This window comes from Hydra vulgaris, chromosome 04, assembly GCF_038396675.1.
Source record: "Hydra vulgaris chromosome 04, alternate assembly HydraT2T_AEP".
In the NCBI taxonomy this organism is placed as follows: domain Eukaryota; kingdom Metazoa; phylum Cnidaria; class Hydrozoa; order Anthoathecata; family Hydridae; genus Hydra; species Hydra vulgaris.
In genome coordinates, this window is record NC_088923.1 from 33,169,299 (window position 1) to 33,195,000 (window position 25,702).

The 25,702-nt window shown below is 28.6% G+C and overlaps 1 protein-coding gene across 1 annotated transcript in view; it reads right to left on the reverse strand.

Annotated features, from left to right (window-relative positions):
• The window catches only part of LOC100215604 (uncharacterized), an 82,981-nt gene that overhangs the window by 43,163 nt on the left and 14,116 nt on the right, over window positions 1–25,702 (reverse strand). The window contains exons 4-6 of the mRNA XM_065796123.1: window positions 25,272–25,399; window positions 25,097–25,187; window positions 22,080–22,185 (exon numbers count right to left, since the gene is read on the reverse strand). Coding sequence (XP_065652195.1) covers window positions 22,080–22,185; window positions 25,097–25,187; window positions 25,272–25,399 — 325 coding nt within the window. The remainder of the gene's footprint in view (window positions 1–22,079; window positions 22,186–25,096; window positions 25,188–25,271; window positions 25,400–25,702) is intronic.

Here is a 25,702-nt window from a genome sequence, read left to right on the forward strand (position 1 = left end):
TATTTATACCTGTCTATCTTTAACATGCTGTATATTATACATTAAGTAACTTTGTTAAGCAAAATATATCATCATCACAGTTTTAGGATTGAAAAGCCAAAGGGGAGGAAGAGTTGAATGTTTTATATAATGCTGTTCTTCCAAACTGTTGTTCCACTCTTGCATCTTTTGCTAAAGTTATTACAAACATTAACTCTGTTACAGCTTGTGGTCCAGAAACATTCATGTCAATTTACAAAAGAGTTTTAATTTTACTGTATTTTTTGCACAATTTTATGACAACCACAAAAATATTGCTTAAATTAATCCATAACATGTGGTTCTAATATTCATTTTACCAGAACTCTACTTTGTCTTACACTGAGCCAAGTAGTGGACAAAAGTAAAAACATTCACAAAAACTACATTAATATATACCATTATTACCAGCCTAAACATTCAGCTTTTATAAAATGTATATATTTTTGTGTAATTATTTTGTTATATGCTTTTAAACTGTAGAAGAAACTTTTTTTATTTGAAATTTGATAACATTACTAATAAGCATAAAATAGTTGTTAATGCATAATTAAATAAAATCTACCATTATCTTTCAAACGAGTTATTGAAACATTATTTTGCATGTAAGTTATGTCAAACAAATTGATTTCAAATGACAGCATATATAAAGTTTTTTTTAGTTAAAATTTCACTTATATAATCAAATACTTTTGCAGTCCATGGTCATCCAGTAATTTGAGACTTCAAATAGATTATTCAATAAATACATTATCAATATAAATTTGGTTTATTATCTGCTGATGTCCGCATGGTCTCTAATAATGATTTTTCAAAGTTAAACAATGTATCTAAATTTTATGCGTCAAAAATATTATATGTATTTTATTCTAAATGGTTATGAAATAATTGGGTCCTAGTGAAACTTATACTAGTGTTACAAACATGTTTTAATATTTATACATCCTAAAATACCTATATATATATAAGATTTTGTAAATGTGTAAGTGTAATTTATATTTTTGTATAGTGTAGTTAAAACATAAAATATATTGATATTTATTCATATATAATACAAGAAAAAAAGATCCTAATACTTTGAATGCAGTTGTAAATGACATGAACTTAACTACAAATATTAACTCGTCTACTTTCATGAAGCATCTTTGACAAAGGTAGCATATATGCAAAAGCTCTAAAATTTGCTACAAAGAGAATAAAAAATAAAGGCAGCCTGATTAAAAATAATTTTTAATCAGACTGCCACATCAATATAAGTATATTTTACAATTTTTTAAAAATTCACTTAAGGTAGAAACTATGCAAAAAACACAGTTGCCAGGCATTTCAGGTATCATTATCAACCAAATAAAAAGTCCATAGTGACACTACATTTATAGTATAAAGAGTTGTAGTTATAAAAGTAATTTGATAAATATTTAATAAGTTATTACTTTTGTCCAGTCAATATTTATTATGGTTAATAAAATGTGGTTGCAAAGTAATCTAGATATCCATAGCAATTAAAAATTAAATATAATGTCACAATTGAAACCGCAATCCTGAAATTAGTAAACAGTGCAAAAAAAATCATTTTTATATGACTAGTTACTAGTTTTGTTATAAGTGAATTCTGGTCCACTGTGCACTAGGCCTAATGCACCCTATAGGGTGCAATAAAATATTAGGTGACAAAAAAAATAGTCAAAATTTGTAATAGCAAGAAAAAGTTGCCTTTTGTTTAAAATCACTGAATTCTAAAAAAAATTAATAATAATGCTCTTCATGTGCCCCAAAGGGGTTAAAAAAAAGGCCCAAAAAATGCTTAATTTTTAATTTTTTTTTTTTTTTAGAGTTTTTAAATGTTTTTTGCAAAAAAATAATTTTGAAACAAAAATTCAAATATCTTTTTGGCCCCCTTTTACCCCCTTAGGGCACCTGAAGACCATAACTTTTTTTAGGGAAATCAATTATTTTAAACCAAAAAACAATATAAAATAAAGTAGTATCAAATTGTGATATAACTTTGAAATTTTTTTTTTCAAAATTATATTACAGTTATATACTAATTTAGCATCCCCTGTCATTCAAAAAAGAACCATCAAAACTAAAAAAAAGACTATAATTTATTAAAGTTGGTTCATATCTATATTTAAATATTACAACACGTTACAGTATTACCAATGGTGTTTAAAAGTAAACAATAACCCTTACTTTATGACATAAAATAAACAAATTTAACACAACAAAATTTAACAAGTCGAAAGCAATGCTTGAAATGCTGAAATGCCAATGTTAACATTAAATTATGCAACACAGTATTCTGCCTTAGTGTTAAAAGCATTATAGGCATTATATTTCGATTCACTAATTTCAATTGAATAAATCCATCTCTTGATTTATGACCACACACTGCTGCTGATGCTTCAGCAACAACTTTAACGCAACATTCGGCAGCTTGAATGTGACACGGAAACTTGGGATAATTGTTCACAGTTGATTTACCAGTAATGATCTTTTTAATAACTGTGTCAGAAAAGTCAAACGTCAATGGAGGTTAAGTAATTTTAGTGTTTTACCAATCAATGAGATTGATGTAATCAGAACATGGGAGCCATTGCGCCAATGCTGACGAGCATTCACCAAGAGAAGCAGCACTTGTGATTTCCCATAAATATATTTGATCCGTGCTGAGGTTTTCCAACTCTAACTTAAACAAATTAATGTGTTTTTTTTCAAAACGAATTACAGTCAAGTGTTGACATGTTGATAATGCTGTACCTATAGGTCTATATATAAATCCACTAGGACTGGTTGTTGGATCATCAAGGTATTAGAATAAATAGAGCAGTGGCAATTGATTGCTATGAGGCTGACATATACATACTAGCCACTGCAATGGTCTTCCTACTTCTTTCTCTATCAGTCTGATAACACCATTAGATCGTAAGGTGTTGACATTTGTACCATCGCATCCAATTTCTATTAGTTTATTTAACAAAATTTTATTCTCCCAAAAGCAATATACAACACTTCGTTTGATTTCGACTGCTACCCCATTAGACAACAATATATGACCAATATACAAAGAACCAGGCTCTTTTATTAAAAATATGTGCTTTGCGGCAATTGTTTAATGGTAATATTTTCAAACTAAGGTACTTTTTTCATATTCACTAAAGCTTTATCCATGCGTCCATTGTAAAAGAGGCATCAGACATACTTTAACTTGTCTCGTGCTATTTTATAACAATTTTATAACACCTCCATTTTATAACATCTCCTGCTTGTGCTATTTTATAACAAAACTTAATTCTTTACGCCGCACCTTATTCTGATTGATAACATTGAGTATATTCTCTGCTGTTTCTAGTCCAAAGTCTTCCAAAACCGCTGATGCTACAGCTGTGGCTAATCTGTCAGAGAATCCACGACTGTCGCATGCTCTTATCAATGCTGGCATGCAAAGTCATAGCCTTGGTGATTGTAGTGCAGAAGATTTAAAAACAGTCATATCAGTGTCATGTGCAGATATATTATCATCAGCTTCACTTTCAGAAACTTTGCCTAACTCACTCTCATCTTCAGTTTCAGAACTCTCGCCATATTAAAATGCTGGTATTACTAGTATTAGATATGTTTTGATTTTCAGTTCTTGAAACTTCATCAGCTTTCATCTTCTGATATTGTATAATGTTTTTTTGTTTAATTTTTTTAGTTTTTTTTAATTTAGAATTTGATAATTTTTAAACAAAAGACAACTTTTTATTGCTATTACATTTAAAGAATTCAACTTTTATTTTCTCAATGCACCCTACTGTGCTTGGCTCTAAAGATGAACTAATTGAATCTTTCAAATCTTTAACTGATTAGTAGATAACAAGTTGTTGCATAGATTTTAACTTTATGGTAAAGGCCCTTTAATTTAAAATCTATGGTAAAATTTAAATTTTTTATTAAAAATTTAACTGTTTAATCTTGATGTTTTCAAAACAATGACAAATCATAATATGATTAAAAACATCAATCAATACAAAAAGAAATTGTTACCCAAACTTGAACAAAACCAAGGTTACTTATAACAATTATCTTAAAAATATAGCGCTAAATTAAAAAAACCAACATTGACTAGATCCATAACAACCCTGGACATATAACATATAGCAATAAGTAAATCTTTCAACATTTGATTCGTCTAGATAATAATACAACAGTTAACGGCCAACGTAACTTAAATTTTTTATTAGGCATGTAAACAGTTTTTTTACATAATGAAATAACTCAATTATTTTAAAACTACTTATTGGACTGCAGGTATTTTTTAAATCTGCGAACATTAAAAAAATTTATTGGTAAATAACTTTCTATAAACAACGTAAACATGCATTATCTAACAAATTAGTATTAATAAAAGTGGGGGAGTGCAGCAAACATCTTTAAATTAGGATTTTACATCAGACCTAAAGAGATAGTTAATATAAATTAAAAAAGGTATAGGGCCAAGGATAGAACCTTGATGAGCCCCTGAAGTTACAAAAGGTTCTATCACACAGCGTTCTGGAAGAACGCTGTCAATCAAGGGCAACTTTAATACTACAATTAGTGAGGTAAGATCAATAATCTTAAAGATATTATTATTGTAAGAAGAGAGCTTATGGAGAAGACCAGCATCTCAAACATTATCAAAGGCTTTTGAAATGTCAAAAGCAATAGCCTTAACCTCCATACATCTATCTAATGCACAATAAAACCTATCAGTTATTAATGTTAACAAATCAGCAGTCGAACAAGAATATCAAAATCCATATTGATGATCGGAAAACAAGTTATTAGATTCAAGATAAAAGATTAAGTGTTTGTTAATTAAAAACTAAAAAACCTTGCTTGATATAGGAAAAAGACTAATGGGACGGAATTAAGACGAGTCAGATTGCTCTTCAGAATTTTTAAAAACAGGAATAACAAGACTCCAACAAGCACTTGTAAATAGTTTTAAAAAGTATAGACAACAGCTCTGGAGATCACTCGAGTATAACCAGTTATCGAGTAACCGGTTATCGAGTTTGGATGCTTTACTCAGAAGTTGCAACTCTGATAAATACACACATTAACTTGCAAAGATATGCCAGGTGAACATGAAGCGAAGCGTAAATATGCACGTCAGTGGAATGAAAAATGGGAGCTGATTTATTTCTTCACTGAGGGACCAAGTAACAATGCTCTATGTTTAATATGTAATGAGACTGTTAGTGAACTGAAAGGAACCAAGCTTGAACGTCATTTCGTATCAAAACATGAATTGTACAATACTAAATATCCTCTTGATTCAACAACCAGAAAAATAAAATACGACTCATTGAAAAGCTGTTTAGAAAAACAGAAAAATTTGTTTCAACAAATGTCTAGCAGTGTTGATTGTGAAACTCGTGCCTCTAATATGGTGTCATGGATATTAGCAAAAAACCTGAAACCATTTACTGATGGTGAAATAATCAAAGAATGCAGGATTGAAGCATCAAAATTTCTTTTCCCAAATGATAAAAAAATTCATGACAAATTTCAAAGTATGCACTTGTCCACGCGTACAGTTACTCGAAAAATTGAGAAAATGGTTGTTAATGTTTATGAACAATTGTCAAACAATCTGTCAGAAGCTGAATTTGTGAGTATCGCTCTCGATGAGTCTACTGACCTTGTCGGTAAAGCACAACTCTGTGTTTATGCACGTTTTATCACTACGAATTGTTGTTTATTTGAAGTGCCTCTTCAAAAAATATCTTCAGTTGTCACAGATGGCGCTCCTGCTATGATTGGAAGAATTCGAGGAGTTGTTACTTTGCTGAAAAATAGTGGTGAGTTTCCTAACAAATTTATGTCATATCACTGTGTGATACACCAGGAAGCACTGTGCGCTAAAGTTGCAACAATTGATGATGTAACGACAGCTGTAGTAAAAACAATCAATCATATACGTTCCAATGCACTCAAACAACGTCAATTTCGTGCGCTAATGGAACAAAATGTTTGTCTATTTTTTGCAGGTTAGGTGGCTATCAAGAGGAAATATTCTTAACAGATTTTGGAAGTGTTTGCCAAGTGTACTGCAGTTCATGATGACTCAAAAATTTTTATTCATTAAAATGTCTATTGAAGAGTTGAAGTGTAAACTGGCTTTCCTTTGCGACATCACAGCACAATTCAATGTTCTAAATAAGAGATTACAAGGCCGTCGTGTGCTGGTTTGTGATTTGATCAACCATATCACTGTGATGAAGACAAAACTTAATTTGTACAAAACTCAATTTGCATCTGGTAGTTGTACTCATTTTCCTACTTTAAATGAATGTCAACCATCAAGGGAAATGTTATCGCCATTTTTATTAATAGTGACTGCTCTGTATGATCAATTTGAAAACAGATTTAATGAATTTGAAGACTTAAAAAAGCATACGGTTTTTTTGTGTTATCCATTTGACTTTGATATGAATGATATTAGTATTCTAAAGGACTTTGAAGAAGCTGATATTTTAAAAGCAGAGGATGAACTAATTAACTTTCAATGTGACAACGAGTTGAGAAGAAAGGCACCAAAAAAAGATGAAGATGGCACTTTTGGTGAAAATTTAATTATTTTCTGGCATGCTGTCATGAAGGAACGTTTTCCAGTTCTTAAAAAACATGCAAATAGACTTATCTGTATGTATGGCACTAGTTACCAATGCGAACAAACATTCTCAGCCATGAAAATAATAAAAAATGTTTACAGAACAAGACTGACTGACACTCATTTGAATGACCTTGTGCTAGCTGCAACAACAAAATACTCACCAAATTTTTAATTGTGTTTTATGTGTTTTTTTTCTTAAGTATGTATTTTGTATTGATACAATTATTAGTTCTAAAATCTAATTCTATACTATATTCTGTTATATAGGTAATATAACCTATTTTATATATAATTCATTTATTGCTGTGGACCGCAACTAAAACAAGAATTTTGCAAGTGGGCCCCTTTGGAAATATGGTGCCGACCACTGCTTTAGATGATGTAACAAAACTTGAACCATGCAAAAGTAGAGAAATAACAGGTTTGCCCTTATTATAGACACAGTTAAGATTCTCTAGAGGTCTCTGGAATCTAGTTTTTAAGATGAAATACAATATTTTGTGACCTGAGAACAGCAGGCTTTGGTGTCAGACAAAACATTTTTACAATGGTTTCTGGTAATAGTAAACAGACATCTGTTTTCTAAAGGATTGTTTTGGCGATAGATGTGGAAGTAATGGTTACAATTGGAAATTGTAGCAGCACAATGAGAGGAAAACCATGGAGAAGAATGACACTTGACATGAAATTGTTGAGAGGGAATAAAATAATCTATGCCAGCCTGAATTCAAGAACTTACATAAGAAGCGCATTTGTCAGCAGGAAGACAAAAGATTTCTACCCAAGGACCATCACAAAGAAAGTCACAGGAAATGTCTCAGTCAGCTTTTATGTATTTGTAAGAGGTACAATGATAAGGGTATTCTGACGATGAAGAATGAGATTTTAGTTTTAGAGAGATCAAACCGTGATCAAAAGTATCTAAGGGATACTTCCATCATTAGACTAATCTTGTGTTTCGTCCATCAGAAGCACTGGATCCATGCGCATTTCTTTTGTCTGACTTTTCACCTATTGAATTTATTTCAAAATGTTTTTCAGCTCTGACATCAATGCTACAGTTATGCCCTCTGCAATCTTCAATTTTACCATTAGAAGAATCTTTTCTTCCATATCAGAAAAATTTAGTTATTGATTGACTACCAAGAGATTCTTTTGATTTTATTTCATTTTTAAGTTTTCTCTTTTGAGCTCCAGATTTATGTTTGTAATTTGAGTTTGACACTGTTTGAATAATTTGACAATTTAGAAAAATAATTTTCCTTTCGAGACATCATTTAAATCCTGAACAATAAAATGTATCTTTTAAGGAAGTAAAAGTTTAGTTTTGGAACATTAGAATCATAATATTTTCAAATAATATGTCTGAACTCAAATAATTTCAGAATAAATTATTTTCCTTTTTTAGTTTATTGATTTGATAACAAAGTTTAACTAATGTACAGTGATTAACCTGAAAGATTATGGACCAAATTATACTAACCAATTCATTAACGAAGAAAAAACTATTATATGAGAAAAATGCGCGAATTAGTTTACACAACGATCGGCATAATAGTTTTAGGACCATAGCACTCTTAAGTGCAAATATAAATGTTAAGCTACTTGTTAAAGTTAACAACTAATAACTTATACTTTATAATGAAGATGAGTTTAGCTTCAGGAATTGTTCCAAGAAATCAACATAAAAAAACAGCAATATATATGAAATAAATAAAAAAAACAAGGTTACCTGAATTGTTGAAATGTCTGTTTATTTTCTACTTTTTAATTTTAGACAATGTTTTTGGTTCAAAAGTTTTTCTTATCTTTTCACATTTACTTTTAATTTAAAACAATATTTTACTCGGATTTACTATTTTTCCGGTTACTACCACTGGGCCCTCTTTACCTTCGGGCCCCAGTGCTACAATACTGCCATCCCCCTTCTTGTGGGGGCCATGGTACCGCTAAACAATATAAAGTTGGATTTTTATATGTAAGTAAAGAAAACAGAAAACTTAAGAGCTGTTGTCTTAGAAATCTGGCAAAGTCTAGAAGTGATATCTTCAAATTGTCCTCATTTTCAGATATTTTGTAAAAGACAATGAAAGTAGGCCACTGGTAAATTTTTTCTCAAAAATTCCTATTTACTTTGGAGACATTGGGTCCCAAAGTTTGGATTTCTCTAACAGTTAATTTAGATTTTACATTTTTATCATCACATCACTTGAACCTTTTGTTAAGTACTTTGTATTACAGAATTAATTATTAAGGCTGTAAAGTAGCCATTGCTAAGCTTATCTATGCCGTCGTTAGGGTATTTTTTTAGTAAAAATTTGGCAAAATAAGGCTATTTCCAGGACTTCTGTAGGCTTTTTATCATTTGAGCACATGGATTTTTTTCAGATAGTGGAAGATGCATATTTAAGAAAACTAAATAACTTATACTATTCATGGCAGACCTAAAACCACGGTTGTTATGGGTAATCTATGAAGCATGTTGAACGCAAAAAAGTGATTTTTGGCATGTTACTCTTTCACAGCCTTGCATGCACATAAATTGTGTTCTATGAAATCAATGTATGCTTTAGTGTCTTTCAAAAACACCTAAGTAAACTACGTGCAAGTAATGGCCTAAAGAGATATTAGAGCTAAAAGTTAAAATTTCAAAGTAAAATTTTAAAGTTTGTGGTTTCGGACCATGACTTCTAGACAACCAAAAATGTAACTATGTTGAATTTTTACTTTTACTGTAGAAATCTACCCAGATTAGCAGAAAAATTAAAAATAAATGTGTCTGTCATTACCATGTTGCTAAAATTGCCTCTTAAAGAAGCAATTGCACTCCATGCGCAAGTATTTTCACAAAATTGGCCAAATTTTGGGACCAAATATCTCCAAAATAAATAAGAATTTTCGAAAAAAAATTTACCAGTGGCCTACTTTCATTGTCTGCTGCAAAATATCTGAAAATAAGGGCAATATGAAGACATCACTTCCAGAATTTGCTTATTTTGCCTCGATTTCTCAGACAATGGCTCTTAAAGGGATCCCAAAGTGCTGAGACAAGTTGTGTTTATTTTAAAAAGAATGATAAAAAAAAATGTTTAGGCAAAATTTTTTTGAAGTAAAACAAAATAATAAATGTGAACCAACAAAAACAAACTTTGTTGTTTTACTCAAAGCTTGCCGTCTCCAAAGTAGCAATTCTCTCGGAGTCTTTAAAATATATGCCGCAATCTACAGACTTTATAATTTATATTCAAGCGCATTTAATCCCAAAAAGTTTTAGTAAATAACGTCATTGTAGAATTATTTTATTTTTAAAGTTAAATAATTACTGTTAAAGATTAAAAAAAAATTATCGAGTCAATTTTGAAATTGATATCGTTTAACGAAAAACCTTTCATTGTCAATTTTGCTAGTTTTTTGATAAAAGAAATATAAAATACTTGCCAAATACGACATAAATTAGGAAATATTAAATATGCTTTTTAACGCGCTTCGACACAATAACAATTTTAATCGCCATCTGTCTTGAATTATTGCCATATAACATTATTTATTGATTTAATTAATAAAAAGCTGTCTGTTTTATGCTTTATGTTTTTATGCATGATCTTAAAAAAAACAACCTTTTTTTTACTTTACATAGCCATCATGTACAAAAAAAGTTAATGTTTGTTATTATTACTATTATTAGTACTGCGCACATCAATTTATATTTTAAAGAATGTTACTTAATTTGTAATACCTGAGGCGATATTTATTTCCTCTATTTTAACGTAATTTTAACATAATAATATTTTCTAACTATAAATTAAAGACTTCGGTTATTATCTCTAATAAATGATGCCGTTTGCCAAAATTATTTATTAATTAAAAATTTAAAAATTTTTAAAATGTCATTTCGATAGGAGAACAAAAACGTCATAGCAATAAACGGCTCAGATAAACTAAAAAAAAGTTCCCATTATTTACATAAAAAGAGAAAAAGATTCAGAATATAATAAGGTGATCAACGACTTTTTTTTAAATATTTATTTTGTTTAAGAGTGTAATATAAAAATCTTTTTAATTTTATTAGCTTCTCGTGCTCAATAAAAATTAATCTTATGTTTAGCTAATTATAAAATTTATAGGAAAGTCATACGATTGATAATAAACGTTATTTAAAAAAATAAATAAAACAATAACAAATAATATTGATTCAAAAAAAAAATTCTACAATGACATAAATTATAAAATATAAAAATCTTAATTTTATTTGGTTCTCGCGCTCTATAAAAAAATATTCTTATGCTTAGCTTACTATAAAATTTATAGGAAAGTCATACGATTGATAATAAGCGCTATTTTAAAAAGCAAATAAAGATAATAACAAATAATATTGATTCAAAATAAAAAATTCTACAATGACGTCATTTACTAAAACTCTTTGGGATTAAACCTGCTTGAATAAATTATAAAGTCTGTAGATTGCGGCATATATTTTAAAGACTCCAAGAGAATTGCTACTTTGGAGACGGCAAGCTTGGAGTAAAACAACAAAGTTTGTTTTTGTTGGTACACATTTATTATTTTGTTTTACTTAAAAAAATTCTGCCTAAACATTTTTTTTTTGTCACTCTCTTCAAAATAAACACCACTTGTCTCAGCACTTTGGGATCCCTTTAAGTGTTTTAATATTTTTTTGCAGAACTTGGATAAAGTTGGTGGATTTGCATACAACCTTTTGCTGTTTTATGAAATTTATTTTTCTTCATTTTTTAAAGCTTGCATGTATTGTACTTCAAAGTTTTGTAGTCTTTGTTTTAATTTGCTCAAGTTTATACAACTAGATTTACATGCTTAACTGGTTTATGTTTTATAAATGTTACTTTTGTAGAATGATATAATGTAGTTAAAATAGATTAAAGTAAACAATAACCATTTTTTACTAATTGTATAAATATTATTGACAAGTAAGTTATTATTTTGTGCAAAATTTAAATAGTTTAGTACTTTAATAAAGTGTTTTTAATTTGTTTTAAACAACTTGTGTCTCGTAATAATAAAATGAACAAAATATTTAATTTTAGAAAGTAAGAAATGCCAAAAATAAAAAAAAAGGCCCCTTATGCGATCCAAAAGTGAAGAGAATTATAGAGGTTGCCCTTGTGATTTAACTACAACGGATCCAAGCACATACAGACAATTGATTCAATTTTATTACTTCCGAGATTGTTTTGACATCAAGCCAAACTTTTGGGCAATTGTTAAGCATGTTTCATGTGTTTTAAAATCTATATGGATATTTGTCAATCCACAATTGTCTTTAATAAACAATAAGTCTATTGAAACAATAATTCAAAGTCTTCTCTGTTTGAAATTTACTGCCAGCGCACAAAAAAGCGCTTGCCAGACAGCAATTATTTGTCTGGCGTGCACAATTTTAAAAAATATTTGTTTTTTGTACCTCTTTAATTAGAATTTGATTAAGAAAAAAGATTTGTTGCAATTTAAAAACATGCTTGAAATTTTTTGGAGAGCACTTAAAAAAGCGCCAGCCATAGTATTGTAAGGTCTGTGGGCGAGCACTAAACTGCAAGAGCATGAAAGCGCTCTTCAAAAGAGAAGACTGCCTCAGGTATTTTTATTTGCATGGCTTTAAATTTTTAACTTGTTAAGTATATATTTAACACTTAACAATAAAAAAATCGCTTATCATAAATATTTTAAATTTTTTACTTAAGGAACATGATGAATAATAACTAAGAGAACTCATGAAGATTCCAAAAAGAATTTAGTTGTATCCAAAAGTTTTTAAGATATGCTATGGAGCTGATCAGAGACAGATGTTTTTTAAATCTTGGTGCAGCTTGATATCAATCATCTATTGTTACTGGAAGTTGAAATCAATAATATTCTAATGGTTAAGTGTAAATTAAACAGAGCTAGAGAAAAGTAAAAGTAATTTCAGAAAATGCAGATTCAGAAGAGCAGATTCAATTATTTTGCATTGGTTTAGGTGGAAAGATAGATAAAAACACAAAAATGTACTTTAAAGCAAATAATTCTGAAGAAAAAAATTTCATAACAAAATGTGTTGCTAAAGAGCATCACCTTACTTTTACACATGAGGATAGCAAATGTCACAAAATTTATTTGACAGAAAGAACAATACCCATTGTTGGTGCTTCTGAGAATGTTCTTGATCTTGAAATATTTAGTGTACTTGAAGAATATGACAGCTTGGATAATATCTGTGCTGTTCTTTTAGACAATAAAATACAGGTTAGAAAAGGGGCTTTGTGGTTAATCTAGAAAAGTAGATAAGAAGGAAACTTCATGCAACAATTTGTACCCTTTGTCAGAATGAACTCCCACTCAAAGCTCTTTTTAAAAAATTAGATGGAAAATAACCGTTCCACAAAATTTTAGTGGACCAATTGGGAATAGACACTCTGAAGAAATTTATAGGCAACCTAAATTAGAGTTTGAAGCAAATCAAACTTCTATTACTGAAGGATATATTTCAGATGAGTTATTAAAAGATTGAATATTGTAAAGGTATCAGATTAGGTAAAGTAGACAACAAAAAGGCTAATTGTAAAATAGGTCCACTGAATCATGCTTGATGACCCTATCTAAACAATTCTTTGTTTATACACTCTTATAAAGCTTAGTCATTAAATTGTTAAAATTTATGCTTCATCATTGTTTTAAATAAAGAAGTCTTTTTAACTGAAAGATTCCCCTCAGATTCTGATTTTCACTATTAATCAATTGAATTTTATTAAGTTTGATGATGTAAAAAGAATTGTAAAAAAAAACAAAACAATCAAGGTAATGCTTTAAGTTTGATACCTGCAAATTTTCTCTACACGATGGATAAAAATGATGATGAGCATATCAGAACTCTATTATTTGAGAAAATACTCACTCTCAGAAAACAGTAAACTTTTTAAAATTAGTTTTTTTATTTATAATTTATCAGGCAGCTGTATATAAAGCTTTTTTAAAAAATGTATTGTGCTGTATTATTTAAAATTAAGTTAATTTTTTGTTTTGTTTTTAGAACATTTTTTAAAAATAACGACATTTTTATTTTCAGAAACAAAAGCAGTTATGGAACAGAAAAGAAAATCCCTCAACTGAATTAGAATGCTACAAGCTGGATATCTTTTATTGATATTGCTGATTTTAAATATATATATAAATAGAGCCATCAACTACAAAAGAATTTTCTGATGAAGATAATTACACATTCATTAAAAGTAAATAGTAAACCTAATATTCAAGACCACCCCTTTCATTCCCAAAGCATTGAGATGTGTGTAAAATTAATTTCTGAAGCTTCTAACCGTGTATGGATATAAAGCCAGGTATAAATCTATACTAACAAAACTAGTTAGCTGAAAAAATGTGTCAAGAGTTTGTTTCAAAAGGATATTATTCTCAGTCGTACAATGATTTACATTGTACAATGATTCACATTGTACGACTGAGAATAATATCCTTTTAAAACAAACCTTTGACACATTTTTTCAGCCATCTATTTTTGTTAGTATACATTTATGCCTGGCTTTATATCCATACACAGTGTTAAAAGCTTCAGAAATTAAATAAATTTTACTTAACTTGCTTGTAAAATTCTAAAAATAATTTTTTTTTAGTTTAATATCATTTTTTAAATAACTCATTAAATTAATAATGATTATTTACTAGATTTTGTTGAGCGTTTAATTTAATAATCGATGTAACACAATAAGTAAAAAATTTATACTTAAATATAAATTGGACGTTTTTTGTTTAACAAAACAAGATGATAAACCATGTTAATAATTTTAATTACAGTATTTCAGTTATTCCTTGGTGTGTCAAATTTTTTTTGAATAAAATTTTATGTGAAAGTATTGAAAAGTATGAAACCGCAAGCAAAAAGTTAACATTTTTATAGCAATTGTTGATTAGAGTACTTTTAAATTTTGAATACAAATCCGCAAGTCACTGGTTCACTAACACCTTCAACTTTTTAATTTTTTTGTTTTATGTATATAATATATGTAAAAAATTATTAACTATGTATAAAATACACCTTTCAGTACTTTAGATAGATAAGATAGTCAGTGTAGCAGCACTCCCTTGTAGCAGCAGTATAAATATATATATATATATATATAAATATATATATATATATATATATATATATATATATATATATATATATGTATATATATATGTATATATATATGTATATATATATACGTATATATATATGTATATATATATGTATATATATATGTATATATATATATATGTATATATATATATATATATATATATATATATATATATATATATATATATATATATATAATATATATATAATATATATATATATATATATATATATATATATATATATATATATATATATATATATATATATATATATATATATATATATATATATATATATATATATATATATATATATATATATATATATATATATATATATATATATATATATATATATATATATATATATATATATATATATATATATATATATATATATAAAATAGGGGGAGTCAAAAAAACTAAATTTTGAAAACAAAAAAAACATATCCCCTAAATTTAGGGCAAATATATAAAAAATGAGCCTCAAAAAGTTTGAGCGCTGTTGGATCACTTTTGACCCCCTCCCCCTTCAAACCAATAATTTAGGGAAAAAATGACCGAAAAATGGTCATTTTCGGTCCTCTTGAGGGAGGGGTTAAACATATTTTTTTACTTACTATATAAAGGACTATATATTTTAGTTTAAAACTGTATGGTTTTTTTATTACCCCTCAAAAATTTATGTTTTGTGGTATTGAAAATCAGGAAAACTGGTAATTTTTTGCATTTTCTTTGGTTATGCCTATTGCTGTATATTTATATTTTGGTACAACTTCTGAAAATTTCAAATTTTACATTTTTCTAATAATTTCAGATTAGTACATAAAATAAACATATTAAGTATAGAATAAAGGTAATCAATGTTTTTAGTTAACTACTTCAGCTCTGGTTTAACCTCTATTACTTTATTCTCTTTTCCACTAATCCTAAAATTAAAAACTAATACTAACACATTTCTATAAATTAAGCAAAAGAAAGTATCAGGAAGAAAAACTGTTCACAGCCTATAAGTTTGGGAGATGATGTACTCAAGGTTGAACTTATAAACACAGATCTAAGCAAGGATTCTTCAACTGAATCTGATTTTGATTCCAGGTGATTGGTATCATATAGAAGTTTCTGAAAACCCAGACACATGATGTATGGCTAAATATTTTATAGAAGGTAACAAATGCTATTCTATATCAGTCAGGTGTTGACCTTAAAAAAGTTAAAAGCAGTCGTCTACCTCATATAGAAAAATGAAAAAAGAAAATGAAAACATATCAACCATTACAAAACAAGATCTTAAAGAAGCCATTGATACATCTCCATATCCATGTATAATTCATTTCGACGGCAAGAAATTGTTTGAACTCAACAAAGGAAAAATATTAAAAAAGGATAGAATGGCTGTTTTAGTTAACATTAATGGAGATTCTGACTTACTTAAAGTACCTCCGCTAGCGTCATCCACCGGTGAAGATCAATTTTTTGGTATAATAGATTTAATTAAAGAATATCAACTTACATCAAAAACTAGAGGAATTTGCTTTGATACAACATCATCCAATACTGGAACAAATAAAGGGTCTGTTTCAAGAATATCTAAAGAACTGAATAAATATCTCCTTCAAATAGCCTGCAGACATCATAGGCTGGGGTAATAAAAATGAGCAATTGCTTTTACTTTTAGTAACTGGTCAACTTTATGTGAATTAAAACTTAAGCGAAATTCTTGAAGCTTTTTTTCATGTAAAGCTGACCAATTACTGAGTAAAAGCAATTGCTAATTTTTATTCACCCGGCGTCATGTGAACAAATTAAAAATGCTTCACTTTTGGAAATTAGTGATCAATGATAAAACAAAGGGACCTGATTATCCTCTTTTCAAAAAATTAAAAAATATTACTGAAGAACCTAATTTGAATTATAATCCAATTCAACTCTTACGGTTTGATTAGAATAACATTTAAAGCTTTCTTTTAAAGAAGGCAGCTGAGAATTCATTAACATTTTGCAGAGCTTACATTGGTAAATCAGGTATTAAAAGAGATGATAAAAATGAGCTTGCAGAATTAGTTGTCACTTACTTATCCCCTGTTACATATAAAGTATGAAAAACAGATGCTATTCATCATGCAAGATTTTTAGGAAAAGCAATTTATTATCTAAAGCTTCAGCTTCTATCCAACCAACTTACATTTGTTTTAGAAAATGATAAACTGAAAACTGAAATAAGGCTTATTACAGAATTTATTATTTGCTTTTATGCAAAATGGTATTTACAATCTGAGGATGTCATCAAAGCTCCTTTTCTTGATATAACAGCCATACATCGAATACATCTGTACAAGAAGGTATGTACAAACCCAACTGCTGTTGATGCTGTATTGGAATCTCAGTATAAACATTGTTGGTATTTGGACTTAACAATGATACTTCTAGCTTTGCTAGATGATGAATTAACATTAGAGAAGACAAAAATTGCATCAGCAATTCTGTCATTTGACATGCCTAGCTCTGACTATTATAAGCCTGAGAACAAAGTAAAACAAGATATCAAGAAAATTTATAAAATGAATATAAATATTGGAAAAAAACCACCATCCCTTTCTGTCTTAGTTGATGACTTTTCTTACCTGATTTTTGACATGATTGTTCTTGATAAGCAACGAGTTAAAGACTGGTTCTCACTTCCACCAAACTGTTGGCATACCCAATCATGCTTTAAAAGTTTTTAAAAATATGCTGAATTTTTAATATTTGTAAATGACTATTCGGAACGGTCTATAGGTATGATGGCGTAGTATATTCAAAGATATTCTAATGAAACTGAAAAACAAAATAGATTGCTCACTGTAGACAAAGTACAATCTGTATTCAGATCACCAGGACAAAAATTGAGTAAAATTTCAAAGATGTATATTTATATATATATATATATATATATATATATATATATATATATATATATATATATATATATATATATATATATATATATATATACATGCCTATAGTATCTCTTACGGGGACAAGTTTACAAAAAATGGTAATTTGAATGTTAGTTATTAGTATACTTACTAGCCAATCCCATAATTTTTTTTTGACAACCAATTTTCATGCTGAGTAGCTAAGGAGTGGTGTAGAGTTCATATTTATATTAAAACTTTTATTATTATTATTTTTTTCTCAATAGTATTCGTGCCGCTTATTCGAAGTTACGCTTTTTATGATTTTTGACTAAATTTAGAGCAATTTCCAAGCATTGGCGCAAATAGATGCTGCTGTCAAATCTAGTTAAATTGTTCAACGTTATTATCTTAATGTGTTCCTTTACCAAAAAAAACAGTGTTTAATAATTTAAGAAATATGTTATACCTATTTTTCACCGATTACAATAGATAAATTAACATTTTGGCTATTGTAAAGTGATTTTTTATTGATCTTTGAGCTTTTTTTCAGTCCTTCAGTCGGTATCAAATGATGTTTTTTTTTTAAATACTATTACTGGAGCTTTGGATCAAACAAATCCAAATCCAAAATGGTTTCCTTAAAAGATTGGGTAAAGGACTTTCGATTTTTTGTTGTAAACAAAACTAGATCAAAAAGTATCAATGTGATTCAAAAATATATATACACATTTTTTCTGTGGTTATTTTAGGTGCTCCAAGAAGACCTAATGGTCGCAACACAGAGCACCGTAGAAGAGCATTTAACTTGGAAGTTTACTCTTGCTTCATGTCAAAAAAAAAACCTAGAGTAGGCATCGAACTACAGATCAGTGAAGGATCCAGCATTTTTTGGTGTTTGAGATAGCTAATAGACATGGCACAAACTCTAAACATTTGTATGTTTATACCTATGTCAAATAATGTGACTTTGCAAAATATTGCAATGATTGGAGGCTGGGAACAAAAAAAACCTAGAATTTCATCCCTCCTGCCCCAAACATGAGAGCAACAAGTTGGTAAAATATTTTTTTTACTATTTTTAATTAAGTTTATATTCATCGATAAACTTTACGTTTCATAGTATTATCTTTCAGTGTTCATAAATTATGACCATACAAAGTTTAAACCCACTCAATTTGAGGGAGTTACAAATTTTATATGGTCATAATTTTTGAACGCTTACAGATTGTAAAACAATACTTAAAATTTATCGATGTATATAAATTTAGTTAAGAATAGCAAAAAAGTCATTTCATCAACTTTCTGCTCTCACATTTGGGGTAAGGGGATAATATTTAAAAGTTTTTTTGTTCCCAGCCTCCAATCAATGCAACTTTTTAAATAGCATAATTATTTGACATAAGTATAAAAATATAAATACCAAAAAATGCTGGATCCGGATACTGCCACAGATTTCTTGTTTCTGAAGAAAATTTGCTCCAGAATTCAACATTTAAGCATTACAAATGTACAATATTTATATACATATAAATTTTCAGCTTAAGATAAATATCTCAAGAAAATATGTAAAAAAATAATTTTTAAATGTACTTTTAAGGTTCAGAGTTTGCAGTTAGGTATTGGATCAAAATTCAAATTATTAGAACCATTCAATAAAGCGAAAGCGAGAAAGCAGTCACCGTAGCTAGCTCTTTAAATCCACTCTTTCTTTTTTATAGTTTTTTACAAAAACTCTTTATTTGAAGTAGCTTCTGAAGCTTCTCCAAACTCATCACACGCTCTACATTATCTTGAAAAAATTTTACTGTAAGCACAGCAATATTGAATTTTTTATTACGAAATATTTTTCTTAAAACAAGAAATACATTTCTTGTTTTAAGAAATAAGTATCCTACCCTGCAATTTATTTTTAAAAACAAGAAATATATTTCTTGTTTTGAGAAATAAATTTCTTAGACTATGATTAATAGAGTTATAATTTTGCTGTGAGTTCTGATGAGTTGTTAGCAACTTTGAAAGATTCTGAAAGTTTTGGAATTCATTGTATCCAAAAATTTTGAGGGAGTCTCACCAGTAGACATTTTTTTAAACTATGACCTAGAATATCAAAAATTAACCAGTACTCTAGTAAAATATACAACTGAAGACCTATTGGCTGGTCTTCATCAATAAAAACTGCTTTCAGAAGGATTTCAGCTTAGGTTCTATCCGTTTTCACATCTTTTTGGACCTCCATTTGTTTTTGAATACAGAACTTTTTACCATTTTTATATTGTGATCTCGGTCAAAAGATGCTAACTCCAGCACCAAACACCTCTATGGTTTTACCACTATTTGAATTTTACCTCTGCAGCAGGCTCATTATACATCTGCCAATAGTCTTGTTGATCTTACAGGTTTAAGATAAAAATAATGTAGATAAAATAAGATTTAAAATTGCACTGCTAAAAAGTTATTACAATTAATTTTGACAAGATAAAATCAAAGTGCTATTTCTATCGATTTCATTTTTGTTATATTTCTACTGATTTTAAAAAAGTCTGTCATTGGAAAAAAAAAATGGTTTAGAGTTATTTTCTTTGTATTTTACAACTCATTTTAAACCATTTTGCAAGCCATTGTTTTTAAACAATTTGTTACTTTATGACATAAATTATTCTTAAAAAATAAGACTCAAATATTAAATCTTATGAAATTAAGTTGTGCTTTAAAAATTGCAGGAATCAGAAAAGTCGCAGGTCAAAAACCATGATGCCCTGGAAAGAGAAATATAGTCAGCCTATTGATCTATTGATCTCTTTAAGTATTTTATTACTCCGAATAAAAACCTGCCTGATTTTAGAGTAATGCAACTTGAATTTCATGAAATTCAAGTGGTGTGAAACAGCTCCATATTTGTTAATTTTCACCTAATGGTCTGATTTTTTTCCGCATTTATATATGATTTTTACAAATATATACAAATGTAAATAATTTTAAAATTAGAAATTTATACATTTTGTTTTTGCGAAAAGTTATTTTAAAGTGAAGTAGTTTTATCTTTACTTTACTATTTTTTAACCTTTTATGATTTTATGATATAAATAGTTTATTCACCAGCTTAACAGACTTATTTATAGCTACGGCTATATGAAGCTCTCCAACATGATGGCAGGAGGTTATCAATAATAATGGTTGCCTAGGAAACTTAGTTTATCTTGTACAAACCCCTTTTAAATAGCCTGAACTTGAAGTGAGTGAACTGTATGAGATCAAAAGCATCTAACAAATTTCTAATTGCTGCATATTGGGCCTCATGGTTATTATGTTTAAAAACCACGTTTTTTTAATTTCATAACGAATTTTAATTTCATAACAAATTTTAAATTCATAACATTTTTAAAATACCACCCGTTAACAAAAATAATAGTAATAAAAATGTGCACAATCGGTATAGATAAAAAACCTTCCATTGTTTGTAATGACATTATTGTATAGTTAATGATTTGTAAATTTCTACTCGCACCGATTCTTTGAAAATGCCCTTAATAACTCAAAAAATATAAAAATTTTAAACTTTAAATGAGTGACGCGAGTATAGTCATCCTAAATAAAAAATAAAAAAATTTCATTAAGAAAACAATACCTTGGGAATATTTTATGACACTCTGCGTATTAAAACTTGTTCATGAGAGTCAAAATGAAACTTAAATCTTTGTTTGTCACAAAAAATGAACACTGGTAAAGTTATTAAAAAAAAAATTTTTTTTTTTTTGTTAATAACTTTTTAAAAGTAAAAAATCATTGTTTGCGAAGCCGCAATTTTACAAAATAATGAAAAAAAATAACATTTTAATTCATTTATATAAATGTCAAGAAAAAAAATTTATACAAATGTCAAGAAAAATTAATTTTTGTTAAATGATAATAAAAAAAGTAAATTTAATTATTCAAAATTTAAAAGAAATAATAATAATAAAACAAAATAGACCTTCCACAAAATGTACATTTACAAAATTTTGTAAATGTACATTTTGTGTTTTTCCTAATTTTGTAAAATGTACATTTTGTCAAAATGTTTTTCCTAATTTTATATATCTTAATAAGTAAAATAAACTTGTTTCGCTGTAATTTATTTCATTGTGGTAGTTAATGCCCTTAAAAAAGTTAATGTCCTTAAATAATAAAAAAAAATATATATAATTTTATGATGTCAAAATCACAAAGAGTAAACGAGCTAAGCCGTTTTTTATTTAAAACAAGGTCTGTAAATATATATATATATATATATATATATATAAATATATATATATATATATATATATATATATATATATATATATATATATATGCATAATATTTTATAAATATATTACTTATAGTCTTACGTTTTATTAAAAGTTGCAATTTCTATCTCATTGAATTGAACTTTTAATGGTGATTCCAGAAATATTTTTATCATAAACTTCACATCAGCAAGTGCTCGATGCAGTCCTAAAAATTATATAATACCACAAGTTGCATAAATTTGGATTTTTAATAAAAATTCAGCCAACTGTGCCAATAGCACAATATATTCTGCAAAAACAAAGTGAATTTTAATAAACTATACAAACTTAACCACTTAACGAACCTATTAATTTTCAAAAGTGTGTCAAAAACAAATCTATTTTTTTTTTTAATTGATTTTACTGTTTTAACCATGCAAAAAAGGAAAATAATAATAATTAATAAATTTTAATATATTTTAATAATTTATGACCTTCCTAATTGACCTTTGAAAACTTGCTCGACATATGTCGAGCATTGCAATATTGCATAAAATTCTTGCAAAATTCTTGAAAAATTGAAGTGAACCTAGTTGCAAACTTAATTTCCTCTATTTCTAAACAATAAAATATAAAGTTGATTTCAATAAATTTATAAATTTATGATTTTATTAAAAACTCTAATTATATAACATTACATAAACTTTCGTAAATGTACATTTATGGCACTGTAAAATTGTAGAGACTAGGCAAAATCACGCATACAAAAATTTCAAATTTTTAACTGTAAAAGTAGTTTTATTACAAGAAACTTTCACGTATTTATAAATAATAAGAATAAAATAAGGCATTCTATAAATTTATGAACATTGAAATAATAGAAAACTACTTGAGATTATAATGAAATTGCAGGCACTTATAAAATTTTCAAAACAATTTTATAAAACCCAATACGACATGAAACTGAAACTTATTCCTTTTCTTTCCTTAGTAACACAATAAAAATAATATAAGACTTTCAATATATAATTACGCTTTATATATATAATATAAGGCTTTAGTTCAGAAAATAAGTTTTTGCAGACTTACGTAAGGTCAACTTTTGTGTGATACTCACGAAAACATGGAACGACGCACAAACCAACATCGCACTCTGAGCACTGGTATCTTGATTCTCTTCGAACTTTTTTTCCTAGCGCATTTCTCTTTTGTGAACAAACAGCACAGTATCTCATCGGTTTATCTTTCTTTTCTGTTGGGGGAACATAATCCAGAAAATGACGACCAGAGAGGCGAAGGGGAGAGGGAGTTGTGCTAGGACGACCTTTGCTCTTCACTGAATTGTCTTTATACGTGGATACAAGAAGATCAATAAGATCCATTCGAAAGTCCAACGGTTTTTTAGTATGTCCAGCTTGCTTATATAATATATAAGAATTCCATACTGCAAATTCAAGAAGATGAAAAAAAATTTTTTGGTAATATTTTTTTCCCCTTTTCCTCATGATGGGGTAGCTAGATAATGACTGATCTACTCGATCGACCCCTCCCATCGTATCATTGTAATCCTTTACAATTCTGGGAATACTGGTAGCTACGCGCCCTCGTTGACATTGAACCATTTCCGAAGAATGAACAGTGGAAAGTAAAGTGACGTCCCTCTTATCCTTCCACTTCATGGTCAGAACTTTTCCACGGCGAAATGCAATAGTCTCTCCTTTCTTCAACTTCTTTGAATTTATTTGAGGGGGCATATCTTTTCTATTTTGCTTGACGGTTCCATATGTGTCAGTTCTATTATTTATCAATAATTCAGCAAGTGCAGGCGAAGTATAAAAATTGTCAGTTGTCAAACAATGACCTTTGTTGAGTAGCGGGTCCATTATAGACATCACAATTTTTGATGAAACTGCAGGAAGATCTTTATACTTTTCATCCATTTGTGTTCCTTTGCCCGTATAAATAATAGTAGACCAAACGTATCCAGTTGAAGACTCGCATAACATATAAAATTTAATTCCAAATCTTGCACGTTTCAGAGGGATGTATTGCACCCAACCGAGTCTACCTTTATAAAGCATTAGACTTTCGTCAATGGTCACGTCACGATCCAGCTTATACAATGTTTTGAATTTATTGCTGAGAAGCTGGTAAATAGGGTAAATTTTGTTCAATTTTGGTTGGGGGTGAGTTTCAGGATTGTAGTCTTCACTATTTGCAAAGTGCAAATATTTTTTTAGTGCCTTGAACCTTTTGAGAGGCATGCACTCTCTAAAAAATGGAGTGTCTAAGAGAGGTTTTTTTGACCAGTAAAGCCAATGACTAGACTTTACTACCAAACCTTGCAACATTACAAGTGCCAGAAATACACGAATCTCCCTTGCATTGGTATTAGGAAAATCTCTATCGCCTTTCTGCAATGCATACCGATTTGTTTCAGTGACAATAATATTGATTAGTTCATCGTCAAAATATAAATTCAAAAAGTCTAATGCATTTCCATCAGCAGGAATATTTTGGTTGCCGAAAACAAATGGAAACCTAGGATGAGGTATCGTTGGTTGAGGTTCAATTTGCCATGCACGCACGTCTGCAAGCGTAGGCTCATCTTCTTCAGAATCATCGTCTGAGAAACCTTCACTGTCACTGGAATCACTCCTCTCATCGTCAGACGAACTAACATGAACTGAGTCGGTATCGCCCAATAAACTTCCTTCGTCACTGTCGGAATCCATCATATTTATAAGTAACACAAGGTTACGCAACAGATAATTCATGCAAAATTATCAATCACTTAAAAAAAAGTCACGAAACAATGCAATGCACTTCCAACCGCCCATGTGTAAACACTGGCGCGTGGCAGTCATAAAAAGAAGAGTTTATCGTACAGGAAGCGCATCAGATATCATAATAACCAATCAGAAGCTTTGCTCGACATATAGCGAGCTAGCTCTCAAAGTATACCAATTTTTGGTAATGCTCGACATATCTCGAGCAAATTTTTTTTGGCTAAAAAAGTTTGCTCGACATATGTCGAGCAAATTCGTTAAGTGGTTAAAAGAAAACTGATAAGTATCTCATAAAATCACCTAAGATCAAAATAAAAAATTGAAATTAAAATTTAAAAAATCTCTCACCATGAAATTTTTGATAAGGAAAAATTTTCTTTAAAAGCTCTTTAATAGAAAGTTGACAACCTTGTAAAATTTTCAAACCATTTTCACGTAGCTGAATAAAAAAAAAATGTATTATTCCATAAATCAGCAACAAGATGTTAAACAGTTGAATCTTTTAATTTTAAAAATTTCAAACTTTTTTAGCAAAATAGTAGGTGTCAGCAAAACACATGTCTGATAATAATTTGATGTTCATCCCAAATCTGTGCATGTTCCCTTGAATCATCATGAAATCATTTTCAAACCCACCATGAGCAACTAACACTGTAAATAAAATTAAAAAAAATTGCATATACCATAAAAAGTAAGAAAAAAACAACCACAAGTCAATGATCAGATCTACAGAGTTTGGTGCCAGAAATTAAAGACCTTTTAGGGTAATTGGCAAAATTTGGTAAATTTATTGGTAAATTTCGAAAAAATACTGCCTGATAAATTTTGTAATTTTTTTAAAAAACAAAGATGGTAATTGTTGGATAAAACAAAAATTGTAGGACAAAAAATTGAAAATTAAAAGCTTGATTTTATCACATGTAATATAGCTGTTAAAACATATACTTCATGAAA